The sequence below is a fragment of the Lytechinus variegatus genome, chromosome 2, assembly GCF_018143015.1.
Source record: "Lytechinus variegatus isolate NC3 chromosome 2, Lvar_3.0, whole genome shotgun sequence".
NCBI lineage: Eukaryota > Metazoa > Echinodermata > Echinoidea > Temnopleuroida > Toxopneustidae > Lytechinus > Lytechinus variegatus.
Window position 1 is genome coordinate 4535587 of NC_054741.1, and position 23788 is coordinate 4559374.

General features: G+C 35.9%; 1 protein-coding gene across 1 annotated transcript; it reads right to left on the reverse strand.

Annotated features, from left to right (window-relative positions):
- Positions 1-1277: 1277 nt before the first annotated feature.
- LOC121407116 (UPF0183 protein C16orf70 homolog) lies at positions 1278-23118 on the reverse strand. The gene is made up of 14 exons (XM_041598046.1): positions 22979-23118; positions 12776-12972; positions 11613-11695; positions 10568-10651; positions 9530-9573; positions 8787-8952; positions 7914-8017; positions 7031-7143; positions 6400-6533; positions 4310-4390; positions 3816-3898; positions 2834-2933; positions 2029-2160; positions 1278-1720 (listed from the first exon to the last, which is right to left on the reverse strand). Exons 2-14 carry the CDS (start codon positions 12837-12839, stop codon positions 1646-1648), a joined length of 1263 nt encoding a protein of 420 aa, XP_041453980.1. The 5' UTR covers positions 12840-12972; positions 22979-23118; the 3' UTR covers positions 1278-1645.
- Positions 23119-23788: the final 670 nt, after the last annotated feature.

A 23788-nucleotide genomic window follows, 5' to 3' on the forward strand; every position in this document is an offset into this window, starting at 1 on the left:
GAGAAACATAATATATATTATACACGTATCATTTAAATATATTTAACAATATTTGACAGAACATGTTTGTTGTCTTGATGCATCTAGTACACAACAAATTTCATACTTCAACAAAAGAGTTTATAATTACAGGTATATATTGAAATCTTTTCTATTTTACACATAAACAAATTATTCTAATGGGTAATGCCTTTTTGTTAATCTGTCTTGATATATCCATTTCAAAATGACATTCCTCTTTGTTCCAACCGGCAAGATGATTCTTATTATAACCCATAAAAGGCATTTTAGTAGCAATATTATTCATATTTTGCAAACTACTTTCATTCTGAGACTAAAGTGGTAAACATTTGCCATGTTGCCCTCTCCCCGGTTTGCCTTATTGTATTTTCCAGACTTCAACCAGCATATATGCAGTCTCAGTCCTCAACTAGTTAAGTATAATAATGATAATATAGGATTTTGTATAGCGCACGTATCCACCTTGCTAGGTGCTCAAGGCGCTCCTATATTACCCCGGCAAAGCTAGTCTACCGAAGCATGCCATACATGGAGAGTGACTGCATAACAATTTATGTCACAATTGCAAGTTAAGCAAGGATAACTTCATCAAGTTGATTGAATAGCCTGAAATCAGATATAGTGACAAGCAAACAATCATATACAGTTGTGCTAAAGAGTCAGTGAACCCCACCACAAAATGCACTCCTTCATGCTGAGTGTTGAATGTAGGCAACACTACAATGCACGGTGAGCCCACAGAAACAAACTTAACTGAATGTTATATCTTCTCACTCGACTTTACGATCAAATATGGCAGAACTTTTACACATTAATATGTTCATTTTCAGGTAGGGTTCACTATTTGAGCACCACTGAAAATTGTTCCAAATAATAGCATGAATTACACATCATAAAGCTGTAGGTAATAAACATATTGACTGGCATCAATTTTGGGGAGATTCCCTCAGAAGACCAATATTGCCCTTGTCAAGAATTGGGGGAAATAAAAGACTACTTTGGGAAATATCTACAATATCTCGCTCAAACCCTGTCATTACAATATAAATATATATCAAGCGTATATGCAGGCATTTTTTAATGAAGGGGTTTTTGACTGAAAGCATGTGAGGTTCTCACATGTGAAAATTATGTTCCTTATAAGCTCATATAAACTAATTTTAAGTTACCAGTTGTAGCTATCTCATTATTAAAGTTTATTTCTGAGGGGGTATTATGAACGAGCAATAAGAGTACTGTATAGATTTTGAACAGTAGGCAGGGGAATACTTAAAAATAAATGACCAATAATTATTAGTCAATGAAAGGCATCAGAATTAATGAGCAAATCTGTTGTAAATATAGACATACCCTAATTGAAAAAGTGCTTTTAAACAAAGATACGAGTCCACTGCTCTATTGGGGGGTTTAAGACCATAGCTTCAGTACAATCCAGTGGTCTCAGTTATAAGCCAGCAGTCCAATGAGAAACAACTCTATCACTTTTTCATTTAACCCTGACATCGACTATTGAGATGCCTAATATAGGACCAAGATGGCTTAATGTAGCCTCCATACATCATTGGTTAGAGCGAGTCCTTGTTTTGGCTAGACCAGGTCTGGATAGTCCAGGACAATGTCTTCCTCAGTCCAACGTCTCCATAGAAGCTACTGTTGGGTCATACATGGTAACAGACGCTAGATGATTATTGGGCATCACCTGAAGGAAAATGGAGAACAGCAAAGGATATAATTTTCACTATACTACAGTATTAGTTATTGGCAATTTGACACTCATCCAAACTTTCTCATTTTTCTCTTTTCTTGTGCGCCTCGGAATAGAATATTTCTAGATAGATGGTGCTATATAAATGCCTATTATTATTATTATTATTATTACACCCGACTGACTTTAAAACTATATCCTCTATCAAATAGTCTTCTACCAGAACCCTAACAATGAGGACAGAAGTACTCATGATGACTCTACTCTAAAAACAAACCAAAAACATGAAGATTTTGACTCACCTCAAATATAAGGTTTAGTACTCCATAACAGAATGTGGACCCAAATGGATTAGTTGTGTTCATGGCCGAGGCTCTGTTCAGAACTACTGGCTTTTGTGATGAACGTATCAGTCTGTGATTCAATGTGTCCCACTGTAAGGGCATTGGAACAATAAAATACTGAAAGGATACAATGCAAACTAAAAATCTAAATGAGTGTGTTCTGTTCTGAAAAAAATATATAGAAATTGATGGGTTTTTTTTTTTTTTTTTTTAGGGGGGGAGGAATTTGCAGAGGGTGCAAATATAAACACCATTGTTACCTGGAAAAGGTCTTAAAACTTGTGTTCTGAAAAAAAAAAAGAAATTGATATTTTTCTTTTTTTTGGGGGGGTGGTGGCATAGTAACAATTTGCAGAGGATGCAAAAATAAATTCTATTGCCAACTGGAATAGGTCTTTAAACTCGTGGTTAATCCATATCATCTAAAATGAGATTGCTTCAGATCGTACATAACTTAAGTACAGTACACCAAAATTTGTAACTACTGAAATCTTCGCCCAAATAATTGATAATGCTGAAGATTACCTAAACAGATAAAACTCGCGTGGGCACAGATATCACTAACGATTGGAATGAGACTGATCTAGTAACAGAAGACCATGCTTATTTTTCTTATCAATGAATTTCAGAATTATTATTCATCAATATACATACATGCACCGAGGGTGGTCATTTCCATAGATTCTGATTCATTTTATTCTTTGATTGTTACAACTGCAATTTATGTTTATTTGCTTTAATATGAGAATGACCTTTGGCCCACCTTGGTAAATGTTGTGATAGATAGAGGGCTCTCATTGTTCTCATCTTCCCTGTTGAACCTTGTATGGGGGAGGAGAATCTCAAAATTACATCGATGGTAGCTGAAAAGACACAAACAAATAAGATTCAATCTAAGATACAATAAAAGTGGAGCAAAGTGCACATTTGAATATGGAACAAGAGGGAAACAGGTCAAAGCTTAAAGGACAAGTCCACCCCAACAAAAACTTGATTTGAATAAAAAGAGAAAAATTCAACAAGCATAACACTGAAAATTTCATCAAAATCGGATGTAAAATAGGAAAGTTATGACATTTCAAAGTTTCACTTTAGTTATATAAACAAGCCAGCTACATCCAAATGAGAGAGTCGATGTCATTCACTCACTATTTCTTTGGTTTTTTATTGTTTGAAATATGAAATATTTTGATTTTCTCATCATTGTCATGTGAAATGAAGTTTCATTCCTCCCTGAACACGTGGAATTCCATTATTTTAACATTTTGTGCTTCAGGCAAGGAGGTCCTAATCGTCAAATTCGTTAAAATTGAAATATAGTATAATTCAAACAATAAAAAACAATGTAGAAATTTATAGAAATTTTTAAGCAAATACAAAAAGAACTTTTCTTGGAGTAAAAATCTCTCAATATATTCCAAGAAGAAATTAGATTCAAAGACAATTATAAACATCATGTCTGAAATCATTCTTATCAAGGCTTATTCAAAATGCATTACTTGATAAATGTTGGATACTAGAATGGTATCATTTGATCTATAAAAAAATACTTATTTTAATACTATCAACCAGATTGCTTAAAAATTATCAAGGTTATATAATTCATAACATCTAAAATTAGATTTCCTTTATCAAACTAGTTTCAAGGAGGCCCTGTACAGCAGGTCGCAATCAACACTGAGCTTTACAAAATAGCTTTTGCCACAAAATCTCTATTTTGACTGACAATTTTAAGACCAACTTACATATTGAAATTGTAATGACCAGGATAGTTTGCATGTAAGATGAACTTCTTAACACAATGAGTAGAAGCATCAAATAAGATGTCCTGTAACAAGAAAAAAAGGAAAAATGAGATCAAATTGAATATCATTGTCAAGAAGGAAATCAACATGAGTTTTGAAAATCAATAAAGAGAAAATGAATGCAATTCCCTTTTCTTCTTTCTCCCCCCCCCCCCCCCCCGAATCCCACTGAATCTGTATCCCCCAAATGCCACATTGATAAACACGCCTTTTCCTATTGGTTACAAAGCACTGCTGTGCACACACACACACTACTCCATGTTTGTGCCACTAAAACAATTCCAAATCTCAGAACGATCGGCTTAGTCCATGTCATTCTTGTCCTCTTATTTGTAACACAAACGGGATTTAATGGCCTCCTTGAAAACTTGCAGTACATTATCCAGCAGTACTTATTATATAGAGCTTACAATACAAAATTCAAATAAACTTACAACTCCGATTGTGAAATAGTTATAGAAGTAGTCTGATGTCCTGGGTTGATCCTTGTGAAATGATCTAGAGTGGATCCTCATCTATCATTCATAGTCAAAGACAAAAGTACAATTAATAATAATAATAACGATAATACCGCTAATAATTTTGATAATAATAATAAAAAAACCCAAATATAACACTACTGATAATAATATTGATAATAATATTAATAGCTGGATTTATTAAGAGCATTCTGCCTGAAGATAAAAGAGCTATATAGAAGCTCTTATTTCACCAGCTTTAGCTGAACTAGCCATATAGGCACCCAAGCATTCAAGGAATTTCTTCCTATTCACCTTACCCATTCACCTTACTTGGGTTGAGTGGAGGACAATGTGGGCAATCTTCTCGCTGTAGGAAAATATGCAATGGCTACGATCGAACCCACGTCCCTCAGATTGAAAGACAAGAGTCAGAACCACTATACCATGATGCCCCATGCATTGAGCTTACAAATGCATATTACAGCTCATTAATCCTTTGCTTGTAAATGTTGCAAAATTGTACATCCAATTACACATTAAATTCCATGCAGTAATAAAATGGTCCATAGAAGTTGCCCCCTTCATCTTTGTACTTGAAGAAATTACAAATAACCACAGCGATTAAGTAACAACTGTGGATTAACAACCAGTATAAATAGTACCATATGGATAACAGAATTCAACACTTGTTTTGTTTCTAGGCATTTTTATACAACCATGTACTTCCCATATGAAGCTCCTTTGTCCCCTAGTTTAGTAGTTCTCATAGTTCTATTTGTTTAAAATACATTCACTTTCAAAACCACTAAGAGAGCAAGTTATTGTACCTTTTAAACAAGAAAAAAAAATCAATACAGCCTCCAGTAGACAGAGGAAGTTCATTGAAAAAAGGAGTGAAAAGGATCAATAAAACCCTCCTCACATTGATGACATAATTTAAATCTTCAATTATTTTGTTGCATCAATAATGCACACACATACACATGTTTTGTTTGTAGGCATTTTTTACAACCATGTACATGTACTTCCCATATGAAGCTCCTTTGTCCCCTAGTTTTGTAGTTCTCATAGTTATACCTTAGTTTTAATAAATTCACTTTCAAAACCACTAAGAGAGCAAGTTATTGTACCTTTTAAACAAGTGAAAAAAAATCAATACAGCCTCCAGTAGACAGAGGAAGTTCATTAAAAAAGGAGTGAAAAGGATCAATAAAACCCTCCTCACAAACAATACCATGCTCAAGTTCATTGTTAGGATCTATGGCTCATGGTACTTTAAATGAAAGAGATGCTTTCATTAGGGATACTTGACCAGTTGAAGATTTGCTCCCTTTTTGTTCACTATAATATGGGCAATGTCAGATTATTATACTTTTGGTAAGAGTATGAAATATTCATGCCGCTGACAAAAGAGCCAAAATTAATAAGTATTTTTGGACATGTAGAAAGAAAGACTTCAATGAAAAAAAATATGCTATGCTTTATAACATAAATCCAATATGTGTGTATAAATGACAAGAAAACACATAAAACAACTTTAGACTGCTACATAACATTTCCTTCAAAAATGATCAGATAAATATTATAACAGTCTAAATAATAGAAATTATCATACCACACAGAAGGGTTCAATGTGAGCAGCCAAAGATTCTGCAACACAGGGGGTTTACCAGTCAATGCACAAAGATAATACCTACAGAACAATCATCATTATCTTCTCTAAGAAATCATTAGGTGATAACAAAGAATGGTGGCTTGCACATTTTCATCTACTGTGAGAAAAGGGCATGATATGGTTTGTTATTTTCATGCATTGAAATAATTGTATTGCTCTAGATATTGTTCTTTCTTTCTGTCTGTGTCTTCCCGTCCCCCCCCCCCCTCTCTATCTCTCTCATCTCCTCTTTGTCTCACCTTATCTTTTGATTTAAAGAAGATCTTGTTTGGTGCCCCTAGACTACTCATCACATCCTGACTGGAAACTCCTCTAAAATTTTCACATCTCAACCCCTCTCCCTTTCCTCTCTCCTTTCTTTCTCTTTCTTTTCCGTTCTTTTTCTCACCTTATCTTCTGATTTAAAGAAGATCTTGTTGGGTGCCCCTAGACTACTCATCACATCCTGACAGGAGTCTCCAAACGTCACTGTCCTCACCACCGCAAGCCTCTTTGCATCCGGTGATCTGCTCTGGCCAGACGCTAAAATCAAAGAAAGACAACAGGATTACATTCAGTCATCTGGACTTGATTTTAGAGGAAAATGATGATGTTCCATCATACATGATTCTCAATTTAATAAATAAATAGTCATAGGTTTGCAAGGTAAAAGTTCCATGTAATCTCCCTGTAATATTCTTTAAAAATTGTTTGGCAGATATCATTTATTTATGGCTTCTATAATTCCATGTGAGTTTTGATTTAATTTTGTGAATTTTTGTTTTCTATTGTTACCAGTACCAGAGTTTATCTTTAAAATGTATGAATATTGGCCTTATTCATAACTCTTCAAAATCAAGTCAATTTGCACTCGCTTCAATAAGGCTAGGTAGGTTTTCACATGGCCAAAGCTCAGGCCTCCATGAACCGTTTCCCAACAAATACAGGCTGTTGATGTTTTTCATGATGCTCTACATTAAGGCAGCCCACACTGAAATAAAAAACTTTTTTTTTGTTGATGTCATCACTTCAGTTCTTACCATCTACTAAAAGGTGAAATTTCAATCCCTGAGGGACACCATCTTGCTCGAGGGTCTCCACATTCTCACAGAACACGTTGCCGCAGAAACAACTGCTTGGAATGGGTGGAGCTCTGACAAACAATAAATGATAAATAACAGGACATTTTTAGCAAGGTCTAAAATTCATACTCTCCCTTTCAGGCAAAATTTACATATGCATTCTAAAGGCGGGGGCAGAGAGACGTCACATCCGCATAACAACGACAGCACTGACCTTAGAACAAAGAATTAAAAACAAAGTGAAATGATGTCAGAAATAGCACTGAAAATTTCAGAAAGAAAGATAACGAATAGGTAAACTCGAGTATCACAACGTTCAGCACAAAGTATGAATGCGATGTTTATGTATCATGCATTGTAGGCATGCCAAAATGCAGCGCTGCTGTACAGGGGGCTAGTGCAATGTTTTCATCAGCAGTTCAGCTGCTAGGCTCAAGATTGAAAATCCCCGGATGCTCGCCCCAGCCTTAAGTTCTTATCGCCTTCCTTAGTTGATTAACTTATTTTTTCTGGGTTTGTTTGAATTGGGACAGTCTTTCCAGTACAAAAACAGCTTTACAGAGTATTGCTTCTTCAATTGAAGAACATGTAAAAATCGGGATGGTATTCAATCCAATAAGTCCTTTTACCAACAAAATTTATGAGCTAACATATTTTCTTTATATGGACTACATTTCAATTATATTGATCTTTCCAGTATTCACTTAATACAGATCTGAATATCACTCCCCAAAAAATAATTATATATGTCTGAGACTAACCTTTAGAATTATCCATTGAAATTGGTGATAAAATCTGAGGGGGAGGGGGCAAATACCTCCAACCCAAGTACTGTACTTACTTCGACTCCTGAGGGTTGCTACCACCATAGATGTAGATACGACTGACTTGAACCGATGTCTTGCTGGGGAGTGGAATAGACCCTAGGCCATGTACACTAGGTTGCTGTCAAAGAAAAGGAGAATAAAATAGTCAAACGACCAATCCCAGTTGGCAATGCTTTTGTATCTATACATTGTCATAAATATAAAGGGCAGGGGTTCAGCTGAACACCAGGATGATTTGAATAACTGGAGGTAAATAGATCTACAATTTAAAATGAAAATTGTATTGAAGATACTGACCCTGTTTCATAAAACTTGTTATAATAACAAATTTGTAATAGTTAAAAGCTACTGTAATCCTTCAACCTGATTGGCTGATAGTAAATTTGTTATAGAAATTGTGCATTCGTTATTACAATGAGTCCTTATGAAACAGGACCCAGATGTCAACAAATCAAGGTGACAGTATCTTTTTAACATTCAAGAAAAAAACACAGATAACAGTACATGAAAAAACATCTCTAAGAAACTGCCCCCCCTTCCTTTATTTCTGTTTGATTGCATTCATATCAATTGTATGATAAGGAGTATTGTGGCCAGGTGGATTGGTCTATGAACTTTGAAACCGAGGGCCATGGGTTCGATTCCCAGCTATTGCGTAATTTCTTTCAGCAAGAAACTGATCCACATTGTGCTGCACTCAACCCAGGTGAGGTAATTGGTACCTGGCAGGATTCATTCCTTGAATACCCCGAGCATGTTTACCAGCTGGAGCTATAGCCGGGGTAATATATAGTGTGCCATTGAATAAGCATAACCTGTGCCTCATAAATGATATTAATTATAATTAATAAGATCCTTTATTCTGAAGATTTAATTAAGGGTATTACCTCAAACTTGGCATCAGCTGGGATGGGGAATAGAAAGGATAGACCCCTGAAGTTGATGGTAAAAAGCTGCTGAGCTGCATCATAGACAGCGGGCTTAGTGGCACCAAAGGATCCATCGATCTGCTCGATAGTCGGCAAGACAAGCGGTGAGTTGAAGTGCTTCCCACTAAAATATACAACATATACTCTTCAATTTAAGTCTGTTATTTCATAATTTACAATATGTGGTAGTTGTTGGCAACTTTGGCAGGCTTAAACTTTTAAGTATAAAATCTGCTTGCAACAGTTTGGAAAACTTTATAGCCTATAAACCAAACAGAATGTGAAAGCCAGTCCTGATCACTTTTCCTAAACATGTTCAGATTTACACCGTCAAATATGTTTGAAGAACTAAAAAAACATACCCACCATCTTTGACATATTATGATGGCTGCAAATCTGTTATTCAAAAAACTTTCAGAAGTTATTAAGCTGTTAACATTCAAATTAATTATCATGTATGCAGGAATTTTCAACCCCTTGCGTTTACATGAACACATTAGCCACTATCAGAACAATAAAAAAAAGATGCATTTTAAATGTATAACACTATTTACAACAACAAAGCTTATCAATATCTGCAAATATCAACTCCAGTGAAATAAGTGACCAAAAAGAAGAGATCGAGATGCACACTTTGGCTTTTCATAGTCAATTATTATGTCATAACATTATACACAGCTTTATATCAAACTACTTCTTACCAGTACTTGAGCTTGATTTTGTGCAGATCGTATATCTCAATGATCTAAAGAAATAAAAACAAAAACATACATTGTTTACAAACATGAACCCCTCATCGTCTAGTTAAATATCATGAGTATATAGTTTTGCCTCTGCCTATCTCAATACAGGCTAAGGAGTTAAATGGTCAAAAAAAAATCAGGGTCTATTAAGCTAAAGAGCTCAAGGGAATAGATTAACTTAGAGGGGGGCTACAAGGGGGGGGCTACAAATTAATTGGCAAAATAGCAATTCTCATTTTTGGTGGAGCTAAAAATCAATTGGCAAAATAACAATGTCTGTTTGGACGGTGGAGGTAGGGGGCCACCAGGAGGATAGAGAGGGATTCTCTTCCCTGGAAGAAAGATGTTTGCATTGTTTTGCATAAATGACAGAGCAAGTTGAGGCAACTTGGGGTGCGGATAATTGTTATTTCATATCAAATACTATGTCATCACATAAAATGAAAATGGGGGACAATACAGCAACACATGCCTGTATAGCATTAGGCAGGTGTCCCCCCCCCCCTCCCCCATCGCTCGAGTTACGGTAAATACCACTTTGAACAAAATTCAATAAAATCACCACCCAAGTGTTTGTATCTATACAGAAAATTATGTGCCAAATGGCTCTGGAAGAAAATGTATTATTGCTGAGAAATTAGCAAAATAAGCACGGAATTCCATCAAATGTCTGGTATTTTATATTAACACATTGTCCACATATGCTTTGTGTAAAAGTTCATCAGAATTATGGGTTTTGACTTTTGTTGATTTCATAAAGATAGATGTAAGTTTACATTTATATACCAGATCTAGATGTATGATAATATGGTGCCATTTCACCTTGATTAAATGACTTTCTCATGAAATAACTGTTTGCTGCCTGCAACTACTCTCATTTACCTCTGATTATCCATTATTTTAACTCTTCCCACTACTGTATCTTATCTGATTACCAAAAACAATCATTTGGGGTTAAATATGAAGTCAGGAATCTTATTCAGGAATTATCCTTACCTTTAGCCTTTGATTGTAAGAATCAAATATTAATTTGATTCCATCCTGTGTCAAATTCAGCACCAGATCTAATGTAAGTGGGACCTGAGGAATAAAAAAAAAGAAATTACTCAAAGTATGAATAATATATGAACCTGTGAAATAGCAGTGTAGTGGTTAGAAACCTTCAAACCCCCAAAACCACAAGATGCATTTTCTTCAGCAACAAATATTAGCAATGACAATAATCATTAAACATGTAATCTTACTGCATATATTTTTTATTGCAGCAAGCCTTGGGCATGCTCATTATGATTTTAAGATCAATTTTTGGATGAAAGGGAGGCATCACAGTTGAATACAATCTTGTATGTACAGGTAGCAATTAACCTTAGAATGAAAGAAATACAGATTCATATATACATGTATTTGTAATACTGCAATCATTTCAGTCTATGTTTCAAGAATCATAGGCCGTGTTTATGCTTCCACTTTTCAGGCCAGAATCAGCGTTTCCAAACGTGATTAGTCCAAAACACAGTTGCATCCATGCTTACTTTTATTTAAACGCTGTTCCAAAACGCTGATTGCAAACTCACAAATAGGTGTGTTTGCAAACGTCGTTTGACCAGAATCAGGCTTTCTGGGGAAGTATAAACAGAACCACGATCGCAAACGTGTTTTAATGACGTCATTTTGTACATGCTTCCGTTGATATGAAAATCCGCGGGCAAATACAGTCACATTGCTCCATGTTATCTCCACATAATAACAACACTCGGAAAAAAACTTTCGAAAAAAGGCGCGCCCAATTTGACCTCGCTTTCCTGCAAAGCCAGCTGGCGATCGTGATTTCGCCTCTGAAAGGTTAAGCAAAACAGCTCTTCCAGAACCACGTTTACGATCGGCGTTTTGAATCGACGTTTAAAAACGCTGATTCTGTCCTCGCAAAGGAAGTATAAACACACCCATAGTGACAAGTACATGGCTGATCTAACATTGTAGGCAGTTGGTTTGTATTGATTTCAAATGATATGAAAGAATAGCACATAATTTTTAGGCTTACCGATTCACAATAAATGACCTGGACATCCTTAATGATCCTGTATTGTCTCCGAAGAATATTTACTGCTTGGGTAAATGTCATTCCTAAAAAGCAACAAAAATATATATTTATGATAGATTGAATTACTTTACACGTACAATGTAATGGCCTGACGCTCACATATGTAAAGTCATGACTTTACTAGCATTTGCCTGTAGGTTAATTTTCATACTGAGGCTGAACTTACATATCTCCTAAAATGTATTTCTGAAGAGCATAACATTTTAAGACTAAAGTTACATGTAACAGTCAACTATTGAAGTTAGGTGAGACTTTAGGCCACAGCTTACACTAAGCAGCATTTGAGATTACAGGCCTGTATTTGGGAGCAAGAAGACGTTCTTAACCTTCTGCCATTAGACTTCCATGAAACAACAATCAGATGCAAAAAATAATGTAAGCCCCAAATTAACCACAAGTCGTGCCATTGATTGTTGGTCTGGCCCTGGCAATAGAAAGCCTTACAAATAATGTTTAGTATTGATATTTCTAATTTGTTAATGCCAATTCGCCCAATCGCCAACTCGTCTACCATCAGTTCATCCACCCACCACATGGTCTACTTTCATTTAGTCTAATGCCATTCCATCCAATAACCAGTTGGTTCAATAGCCATTTACATGTACATGTAGTCCATTTACCATTTGGTCTAATTAGACTTAGTTTTAAATTATGCAAAATGAATGAAAATGAAATAGATATAAGACCAACAGGTTAAATGAGACAAAATGATAATAGACGAAGTGATGATTTGACCACATGGCTATTGGACCAAATGGTTGTTAGACAAAATTTTGATGGATGGAATGGCATTAGACTAAATGAAAGTAGACCATATGTTGAGTGGATGAGTGGGCAGTAGATGTACTGGCAATTCACCTTTCAATTCTTTGATTTTTTTGCAGTGTACTTTCTCAACCCTGACATGACAAGAAAATCTAAGCCTCAGGTTTCAATAACTGAAAACACATTTTTATTTTATTAATTAGGATGGATTTTGTAATATCAAAATAAGGACAAATTCACGTTGCAATTTTCCCCTCAAGTTTTGCTCAGCGACTACAATACGTGTGAGAATAAGAACTAAATACTCAGAAATTAAATAAAAACACAGACAAACTTACCCAGGACAAACTCCCATTGTTCACTGCCAAGGGAACGACCAGGTACAACCTCTACATCTAACATGACTAGTCTGATATGATCTCTCTTATTCTCTGCATTCGTCCCTTGACCTCTTCAGACTCCGAGATTGATGTCGGGGCTGATGTGAAGTGTAATGAAGATGAGATTTTTCATCTCCTAATACATGTATGAATCCCTGAAAATGAAAATAAAATAAGAATATTTGCAACTGCATGCTCAGCATACAATAACGAAGTTCGGAGCACCAAGGAGGTCACTGCCATTGGACTGTATTGAAAGCTGGTGTAGATTTCTCAAACTATATGACAGTAAAGTACAACAAGTATTCCTACAATGTACTCTTGTACCAAAGAAAGACAAGCAGAAGAACTTGTATACAACAAGAAAGACGCTAGCAGAATCCAGGAAAAACGTCGTGCATGGAAAAGCTACATTCGGAGCCGCTCACCAGTCAATTATCTTAGATATTCTAGCATTAGAGACAAACTTCACAGTTCCACCCGCTCCCTGGCACGTGAACATGAGCTCAGAATCGCGAGGAAGGTGAAGTCTAATCCCAAGATGTTCTGGAAACATGTGAATAGCAGGACAAAATTGAGGAGTAACATTGGCTCGTTGATGAAGAATGATGGGACCAGAATTAGTTTTGACCAGGGTAAAGCTGACATCCTGAATCAGCACTTTAAGGATTTTTTACCAATGAAACTGTCTCTCATTTTCCGTGTCGAAAGACATTTAATGGACCTTTCATCGAAGATGTATTATTGACAACTGAATCTGTTGCTAGTAAGTTGAAGAATCTTAATGCTAATAAGTCACCTGGACCTGACATGATTCATCCTAAAGTTTGAAAGAGTGTGCATCTGTTCTATCCATACCACTTACTATGCTATTTCGTAAATCACTGGACGAAGGCGTTCTCCCTTCGGATTGGAAATCTGCGAATATTACTGCAATTCACAAAAAAGGGAGCCGGAATTCTGCTTTGAACTATCGGCCTATAAGCCTCACTTCTATTGTCTGCAAAGTTATGGAGTCATGTGTGAGGGATGTCATTATGGAACATATGCTACAGAATAATCTCATATCCAATACTCAACATGGGCAATTCCACAGGTTGGTGGACATGAGCTTAAAAATTCAAATTCAATATTTTCTTGAATTTTTTAATACTATAAGTCCTTCATACATGATAGTTTCAGGAACAAGAAATAAAAAGTTTATTTTCATATGTATACTTTTGAAAAAAATGGTCGAAAGTTGTGTCTTCCATTTTGTACCACAATACAAGAAAAATAGTGAAAAATGAAATATGCCTTATTAGGTGGTCTGTCTTTGACAGATCACCTCTTAATTTCGTCAGAATTTTCTTATTTCTTTCTTTCTTTCTTTATTTTTACGGATTTTCTTGTCGACAACTTTTCTCCGAATCGGCTGAATCAATTTTGCTGATTTTTTCGTCATACATAGGATCTGTCATGGACACGTCAAAATAAGCTTTTCAAGGTCATCAGGTCATGACGTCATCTAGGCGCCATTTTGTAAAATCACATTATCAATCATATCTCCATTATTAATTATCAAAAATCAATCAAATTAACATCACATCAACTTCAAGTTAAGAGTCATTAGGTCATGTCATCAAAGGTCACCTGGAGGTCACGACGCGCGCGTACGTCAAAATTTCAAAATTCTCAAAATCACTTGTTGACCTAACGAGAGTACGTTTCAGGTCATTTTAAGCATTTCAAAATTTGGCGCGCACGCACGCATGCGCGCGTGTTTCCGCGCGTAACGCCTAAACGCAACACATAATCACCATTTTTTTTCCATCATTTCATTGATAATAAAATTCTGAACAATTTGATACCTTGATCAACCTTCTACGACCATTAATAACGAAATTAACACCCGTTAAACTTTGCAGCACGTGTGCGCGCGAGCTCTCACTATAGGCCATATATGGGCAAAAACATGCCTATTGAAAATTCACTGTAGCTCTTTAAATAGTCCGTTGACCCCCAATTTTGTTTTCATATATCGATAGAGTATGAGTTGTAGATTCGATTTCATGTCACCATTGTCCCTAAATTATATCGTGACGTCATCAAAATGGCGCCTAAACTAAAAATTTCATTTTTTCAAAAATGACGTCATCAAATGTATGCAAATTTGGTTGTAACTTCTCGAATATAGATTATTTTTCGCCCAGATTTCGATATGTTGTAGTTTAGAATGTACTCTTTCTCCTCAGTAATCATTAATTTTTGTTTTGAGAAACGCATCATTGCGTAAAACAGCGATGAAAAGAGGCATGTCATTTTTCCTCATTTTGCGTGTAATCTCTATGGGACATGACTTTTTCTCAAAACTAGATTCGACATTCCTCTATTTCGTGAGCCATATCTCCATTTTTTCTTGTCGGTTTTCCCTGAGCTTTTAGTATGTTGTAGCTGAGATTCTGAGCTTTTGCAAGTGTGCCCTTCATTTTTTGATCAGATGCCGGGATCATGCCCGTATTTCACTTGCAAAATTGGACTTGTAATTCTCAAAATTGCTTACGTGTATTCTCTATGGGAAATATCGTGGCTTTGACTGCTTTCTAAAGGGCGCGGGTTCGAGTCCTGGGGTGAACAACATGATTTTTTTTTCACTTTTTTTTTTCTTTTTGCCACTTCTTACATGATCCTTTATGATAATTAAAAGGTATAAAAGTTAAAATTTAGCAAGATAAAACAGATTATAATTGCTTTTTTCATATCACATGTGTTTTGCGTGTAATCTCTATGGGACATGACTTTTTCTCAAAACTAGATTCGACATTCCGCTATTTCGTGAGCCATATCTCCATTTTTTCTTGTCAGTTTTCTTTAAGCTTTTAGTATGTTGTAGCTTAGATTCTAAGCTTTCGGAAGTGTGCCCTTCATTTTTTGATCAGATGCCAGGATCATGCCCGTATTTCACTTGCAAAATTGGACTTGTAATTCTCAAATTTGCTTACGTGTAAAGTCTATGGGAAATATGCTAGCTCAATCGGTTAGGCGTCAGACTTGCATCTCATTCAATCATGCGGGCAGGGGTTCGAGTCCGCGGGTGAACATGAATTTTTTTTTTACTCTCTTGTGCATGATCAGTTATAACAATTCTAATAATTAATACCTAAAATATTGCAAAATAAAACAGATTATAATTACTTTTTTCGTATATTATATCTATCTAATCATATCCATCCATCCGCTATCTGTTATAAATCTATCTATTTATCCATATATATGTCTATCTATTTACTTACTTTGTATATGTATCTGTCTATCTATCCCTCTCTCTCTGTCTAATATAACATATCTATCTGTTTTGATATGTATATCTATCTATCGTTCTATATATCCATCAATCTATCTGCCTGTCTCTATCTATCTTTATATATGTATGTCTGTCTGGCTATCTATCTATATCAATCTATTTGTCTCTATCTATCTATTTATCTATTTATATGTCTGTGTGTCTGTCTATCTATGTTTTATTAATATAACCACCTATCATTTATCTCTCAATCGATCACTTGATCCATCCATCGCTCCATCCACCACTCCATCCATCTATATATATATATATAATCATCTATCTTGTATGTATCTGTTTGAAGATGTATGTCTGACGATTGTCATCACCACATCAATAATCACATTTAGCAATGGTCAAAACTAATTCTTAGGATGTCTACGATCAAGATTATCAATATATCTAAATGATTTATTTCATACATTAGCCGACACTGAATGACAAATCATGACAGACCACCTAATTCGTCCGCATGACGAATTAAATTCTAGTTACCATATTGTTATTGCAACAACATACCACTTTATATATTTCTGAAGTTTAGAAGGGTCAAATTACTTAAAATACACAACAGCTTTTCAAGTAAATTTGTAGTACTCATTCAAAACTGAATATTGCAACCTGTTGAGGTGATGTAACGTGAGTAACCGAAAAAACTGACTTTGTTTTCTGAGAGAAAAATTCTTCACAGTTAATTGGTGGGATTTTAAATTCTCTTCCTTCAAACAATCTTTGACACAGTGATGACTATCAAAATCATTAAAAAGTACAATTTTTTATAAAAATGATGAAGAAAAACTGTAACGTGAGTAACTTTGTAACGTGAGTAACCATCAGGTAATGTGAGTAACCAGTAAAAATTATTCAGTTAGGTAACATTTTCTGTGGGATGTCAAGTTTTAAGTCTCATGGTGAGTTGTGAAGTTATTTTTGATTAATTAAAAGCAAAATGAGGGTACACCTCTTTGATGTGACTCTTTGTTCATCAAAATATCAGTAGTCATACAATCACATTATCACACACAAAAATGAATATTAGTAGAAGTATTCACAATGCGAGAGTGCATTAGTAAGGCTTGGTTTTGATTAACCAAACTTCTGAGTGTTCGAAGAGTGTTCGAACAACACATTGAATGCCCTTTATACCTGTAACCCTATCTAGACCGGGGTATTTTGGGAGTTGATATGGCCCGGGGGGGGGTGGGGGCCTCCCAGGCCCTTCTTGAGATCTCGGCCATTGGCCGCACGATCACGCCGAAAATTTGCGTGCAGGTTGTCTTGGACATAATCTACAATACTATACAGTAATTTATTTCATGCAAATTGGTACTAAGCGATTATGCTAATTTATGCATAATTAGTAAGCGAAATCATACTTTCCCTCCTACACCCTAATAAAGCTCCAATTGTTCCAATTTTTGGTATAAAATCTCTTTTTGATGTTCCTAGCAATGAATTTTACACACATTATTGAATTTTTAATGACATGTGTGTTGTTAACCATACATGGACAAAATGTAACGTGAGTAACCGTAACGTGAGTAACCACATTATCTGCACCCCAAGTAAAAACCATGTGTTCTTTATTTTTTTAATTATATACAAAGTTTGTCTCCCTAATATACTTCTTTGAAATGGATATAATCAACTTTCATAAAAGCCTTGCATGAGGAGACTTTTCACTTATGTCGACTTTTCATTTCATGCATGTCCAAATCATGTAACGTGAGTAACCGACACATTCCAAAGATTTGCCAGGAGCATAATAAAATTTCCCAAGTTTTGTTTTTATACAAAGGATAGTCAGACTGTGTACTTTGTTGTGATAAGAAGATGTTAAGTTCCTATCAATAATAATGGAGTTACAGGTCCAAGTATGAGTCAAGGTGTCTCCAAATGTAACGTGAGTAACCGTGGAATAGCCCCCATGGGTTTATTCCTTGAAGATCATGCACTTCGCAGTTGCTCACCCAACTTGAAGACTGGACCCGTATGCTCGATTTGGGAGAACCAATTGATGTAATTTACATGGACTTTAGCAAAGCATTTGACTCTGTCCCCCATAGCAGATTGATCAGTAAAGTGAACTCATATGGTTTCTCAGGAAAATTACTTTAAATGGATCCAAGAATTTCTCACTGGACGTACACAACAAATTTGTCGTTAATGATGCTAAGTCAGCCTGGGCCAATGTGATCAGTGGAATTCCACAAGGAAGTATTCTCGGCCTGATTCTGTTCATCATATTTATCAATGACTTACCAGATGTAATAACAAGTATTATTACCTGAATGAGGCATTTTGGAGACATGATATAAACGCGTATTTTGTCTGTCGTAACTGGTTAACTCAACATAAACTACGTCACAATGGCTCGGTCAGGGATCAGCTGAATGACGAGTGACCATAATATTCGTACACCCCTCCTCCCCGAAAAGAGTAATTTTCCTAATGCACCTACGTACAATAATTAGCGGTCCATAATATCCGTATTCCGAGCTCATCAATCCCCAGCGCATTTGTGGGTGCGTATAAAGAGATACGCTTCATAAGGATCCGCGCACCAACAATATACATCATAATAAAGACAACACTGGATCCGAGCGCTTGTAAGTACGTCATAATGGTAAAGTGCAGAATTGACACTAGAGGCTTGACCAAGGTAAGTCCAACAATTTAGTTATATTATCTATCAATATGTTAATTTAATGTACCAGAAAGAGTTGAACAGGTAATAATAATAATATTGACTGGCGTTACTTTCGGGAGATACAAAAAATATTTCCCTCACTAGACCCACATTGCCCTCGTCTTCGACTCGGGGCAATATGAGACTACTAAATAGGTTCATTATTGCGGATTGAAATAATCGCTAGAGGGTATTCATTTGTCTCGCAATCTACTATGGTCAACAAGGAAATTCGTGATCACTCTCGCAAAAAGTGTTCACTGGCTTTCTAGGAAATTCGTGATCACTCTCGCAAAAAGTGTTCACTAGCTTACAAGTTCACGAGCTTTCGAGTGCCGCTGCAACTCTTTATCAAGTGACAAAGATTTTCCGATATCGTACTCTATTTATACTAATCTCCAAGACCGTACGCACAAACGCGAGAACAATAGGTGGGCACTGATCCGTTGTGTGATTGGTCAGGAGTTATGCAAATAAGCCGGGGGTATATGCAAATACGCCGTGGGTCGGCAATATGCAAATGAGACCAAAATTGGCGGGCTCGCTAGTTTCCCGTGGGCGGGGGTTGACTAGCTGAGCGGTCCCTCGATTGGGGCCGGGAACGATCGGGTCGGCGTGCACTGCCAGGTAAGGGGGTATTGTGCTGTCGGATGGTTCGCATCCAGAAATCGGGGATGTCGATCCCGCTGTCTCTGTTGAAGTTGTTAGGACAAAGACGTATACTAATAGCCTCCTTAATCCTGCGTGTATACCAATGTCTTTCTTTGGCAATGCAATGTACACCCTCCCAATCTGGGTGGTGTTGCTTCTCCCAAGCGTGTTCTGCCACCGCGGATGTGTCGGTTCGCTGTAACCGAACATCGCGCTTGTGTTCAGAAATGCGTTCAACTATCGGTCGGGCTGTCTCTCCGATGTAAGACCCGTCACATCCCTGGCAAGGAATGTTGTATACTACGCCATCACGTCTGTGATCAGGGATAGGGTCTTTGGGGCGTACAAGCTGTTTGCGTAAGGTGGTGTCCGAGCGGAAAACCGTTCGGATACCGGACCTTCTAATCGGCGTTTAAGTTGTTGTGAAAGGCCATCTATGTATGGCAAGACTGTACAAGTCTTGAAAACCTTCTGATCCCTTGGTGGTTGTTTTTTCTTGAAAGTGTTCTTGATAAAACGGCGTGGGTAGCCGTTGCTATATAAGGCGCCACGTATGTGTGCTCTTTCTTTCGGGAGTTCAGGCGGGTGAGTTATAATACGTGCTGCTCTGTCGAACAGACATTTAACAAGACCCTTCTTGACCGATTTGCCGTGATGAGAATCATATGGTATCATAACCTTGTTCATTGAATGCAGGGTTGGCAATTTTTTTTATTTTTAAAAAAAAATAAAAAAAATCGGATTTGATTTAAATCAGATTTTTTTTATTTAAATCAGATTTTTTTTATTTTTTTTATTTTTTAAAAGTTCCTTCGAAAAAAGGGTAATTTCCCCCCCCCCCTTACTCTTACAATGACATCAATATTGATGTTATACGTTTCACCCCTAATATTGTTCTTAACCACATATTTTGTAATTAAAATCCAGTAAAAATTGACAATTAAAAATAAATTTGAGGAATCATGTACATGTGTATCTGAACTTAATTCTATCATACATAGGCCTATGAAGGAATATTCCTTAGGGAATTCCCAGTGAGTAGAGAAAATTCCCCTCTGGGATTTTTCATTCACATATTTAAAAAATCCAAGAGAAAAAATCCCTTATCAGAACTGCCAACAAACCCTTTGCCAATTACTAGTATTCATGTATATTGTAAGAGAAATAATTCAAATCAATGATTTTTTTCAATTAGTCACAGCTTTACAATAGTCAAAGAGAGACTACAACTGTATATGTTTAGGATCTTTTTAGTTTGATAAAAAGCTCTTCTCTTGCTACAGGTATAGATGCAAAACTCTCAGTTTTGGAGAACATATAGGAGATAGCTTAGTCAAAGGTAGACCAAAAGCTTCAGTCTCTGTATTTTGGTTGTTCCGCTGAACTGCGTTGGCTCACTCACCAATACATAGTAAAATGTCAGAAATTGTTGAATAAATCCCCAGAAACGACGGTTATTCCTGTCTAAGTCAAAGGGTGACTATACTACATTCTGTTAGTGTGATTCGTTTACATTAATCTACAATTTTTATTCCCATATTTTCTACAAAAAAATCTGTTTGATCCATGAAGTATGAAAAAAATCTACTTACTTTTAACTTAACTAAAGGATAGAAACTGCAAAACTGCTTAAATTACAACATACATGTACATTTAAGTATTACAAAAAGAAGTATTTTATTTTCAATGAGACACAGCTTACAACTGCCAATGATTGTAACTGAAGTACCTGCATCTTAACATTAAAATGCAGTGTTAAATGTTTATTCTGAGTTTGCAAATTGTTGTTATAGAGCTCTTTCCATTATTACATGCAGATACAAAACTTCCATTATTTGTAGCACTGAACATAAAATGGGCTGCAGTGACTTAAACGGTTTATAAGAGAAAGCTTTTCTCAACAGTCAAATTATGACTGTACTACATTATGTTAATGTGATTTTTATAATTATGTTATTTAAAACATCAAATGTATGATAAATGTAACAATACGAAATAAGAGGCATGTTAAATATGTTGATTACATGCAGGTATAATTTTTTTATTTTACATGACAGAAGTAGTTATGTGTAGGCGAAGGATCAAAACTGGAAAACTGCCAACAAACCTTTTCTCATTGACTTTTATATATTATATATTTTTTTTTACAAACTGCTCTCTGAAAAGTCTTTGGATTATGTAAAAACTTTGTTAAGAAAGAAATTGACTAATAATAACTGACAAAGAATGTAAAATTTCAGAAGAAAAACTCGACATAATTTACAAAAAATGAGTACCTATTGACAACATACATCTGTAGTTTTTAAGGAATTACCCGATTTTATTAATTTGATTTTAATTTGTTTTCAGTAGATATGAAGACTTTGTTGATCTTTTATTGATATAAAGTTAATTCAAAGTTTTTCAGTTGACTTGAAGAATTAAAACTGCATTGAACAAATACTTTGTCCATGATTTGTACATTTTTCAATGGAAGTGATTTAAATCAATGATTTTTTTAAAAAATCATGGTGATTTAAATCGCGATTTAAATCACGATTTAAATCAACGTGATTTAAATCAGCCAATATTCTCTACAGTTGGATATGTTTTCCGCTGCCTTTTAAAAGGCTAAAATGGCCGGAAAATTTTCTTCTTTGACTTAGACCAAAAGCTTCGGTCTCTGTTTTGTTGGTTGTTCAGCTGAACTCCGTTGGCTTCACTCACCAAATACAGAGACCGAAGTTCTAGCGCGATCTGTACAGGGGACTCAATGGCCATATGTTTATGTACTTAAGATCGGATAAAACGGGGAAGTGAATTTGTGCGACAGCCGAGGTAAGTCACTGTTTTTGTTCCTTTTAACTTCATTTTTCTCTGTTTTTGGGCAATTAATGCCAAGAGGGAATATAAATTTGCATTTTGGTCGCGTTAATTTTCAAAATTTTTATTCATTAAAGACAAAAATTGAAGAGCCCCGACGGGGGAATTTTGCATTGGAAGTCCCCTAATGATGGGTACGCGTTAGCGAGCCGTCTGTGTACGAGGAGAAATAAAAAATTAAAAAAAATAAAAAAACTCCTCGAAACAGACGGCTGCCAGCTGTCTTTGACTTTGCCTTTGGCGAATTTTTAACGTCGTTAGGTTTGGGTTTGTAACTTTCAACATGTTCAATTTGCGATAAAGTCGATCCCTTTGTCTGGCATATAAAGGACATAATAATAACATGAAATGCTCTATGGTTTCATGAGTTTGACAATTATCACAAAGTAATACAATCACTCACTAGATGATCTAGTCACTAGTGTAGTAGGCCTAGATCTACCGTATTATAGGGCCTAGATCCCGGAATTAGTTCTCACTCGGTTGTTTACATGTAACGTTAGGCCTATGCAAATGCAAGTCGAACGACAAATCGTCGATACGCTGAGCTGTCTTTGCGCTCAACATGATTGAAAATACACCCTCGAATGAACAGAAATACGGTAAAATTCAATCGGTAGCCATCCATTTAACTCACCTCCGCAGAATGTACTTAATAAGGAAATATTGACTCAAAGTTGATTCAAAGGTAAATTCATAAGAATTCGTTGCAGATTTTCGTTTCAGTGTTTACAACCCCAGTATAGCTTGCTAGCCTAATGCACCAGTCGCAAATTACAGAAAGGTTTATGACTAGTCTGCAAACACAGACTGAGAATTTACACTTAAACAGTAATAACCTGTCTAACGTAAGATCTAAGGCTGAAAATATACTCCAATTCTCTATTTATATCTGGTAGAATTTATCCACATTTTATGAGCGAATCTAGTCTCACTAATTCACAACAATATGCACTGTGTGAAAGCCAAAGGTCTGTCTTTCAGACTACATCTACATTAACTTAATTGTCTTTGTGCGTGCGGCGCATGGACAAAAGAGGCAAGTATATGGGTATGATGAGAATAATAGATAGATAGATAGATGCGATCATTGAAGTTTTTAATTGTCCGAAATCAATTTTTTTTTTAATTTTCTTAGAAAATGGGGGATTTCAAGTCCGGTGTTTCAAGCATATTTGGATTGCTTCCCATAGCTCAAAAACCTATTCTGATTTTATTAAACTGAGCCGGATCACATGACATCTCAAAAACTAGTGAGTGACTTTTCAGGACATCTTCATTTTATGTTTGGTGTTATACTCATGTAAAAACTGACCTAACGCCAACACCTAAAGGTCAACACTGAACTTGAAATCACCCAAAATGAGGCTAAGCTTATTTAAACCATATAGTTTAGAGTCAGGAGTGTCGATCCATGCCGGCGAGAGGGGGTATATGTCCAAATTTT

Excerpts from the sequence above, each read along its gene's own strand:
- LOC121407116 (XM_041598046.1), bottom strand. The coding sequence starts at position 12,839 with ATGTTAGATGTAGAGGTTGTACCTGGTCGTTCCCTTGGCAGTGAACAA. Across the intron at positions 3,899-4,309 it reads ACTATTTCACAATCGGAGTT|GACATCTTATTTGATGCTTC; the intron begins GTAAGTTTATTT and ends TTCTTGTTACAG. Across the intron at positions 1,721-2,028 it reads TACTAAACCTTATATTTGAG|GTGATGCCCAATAATCATCT; the intron begins GTGAGTCAAAAT and ends ATTTTCCTTCAG.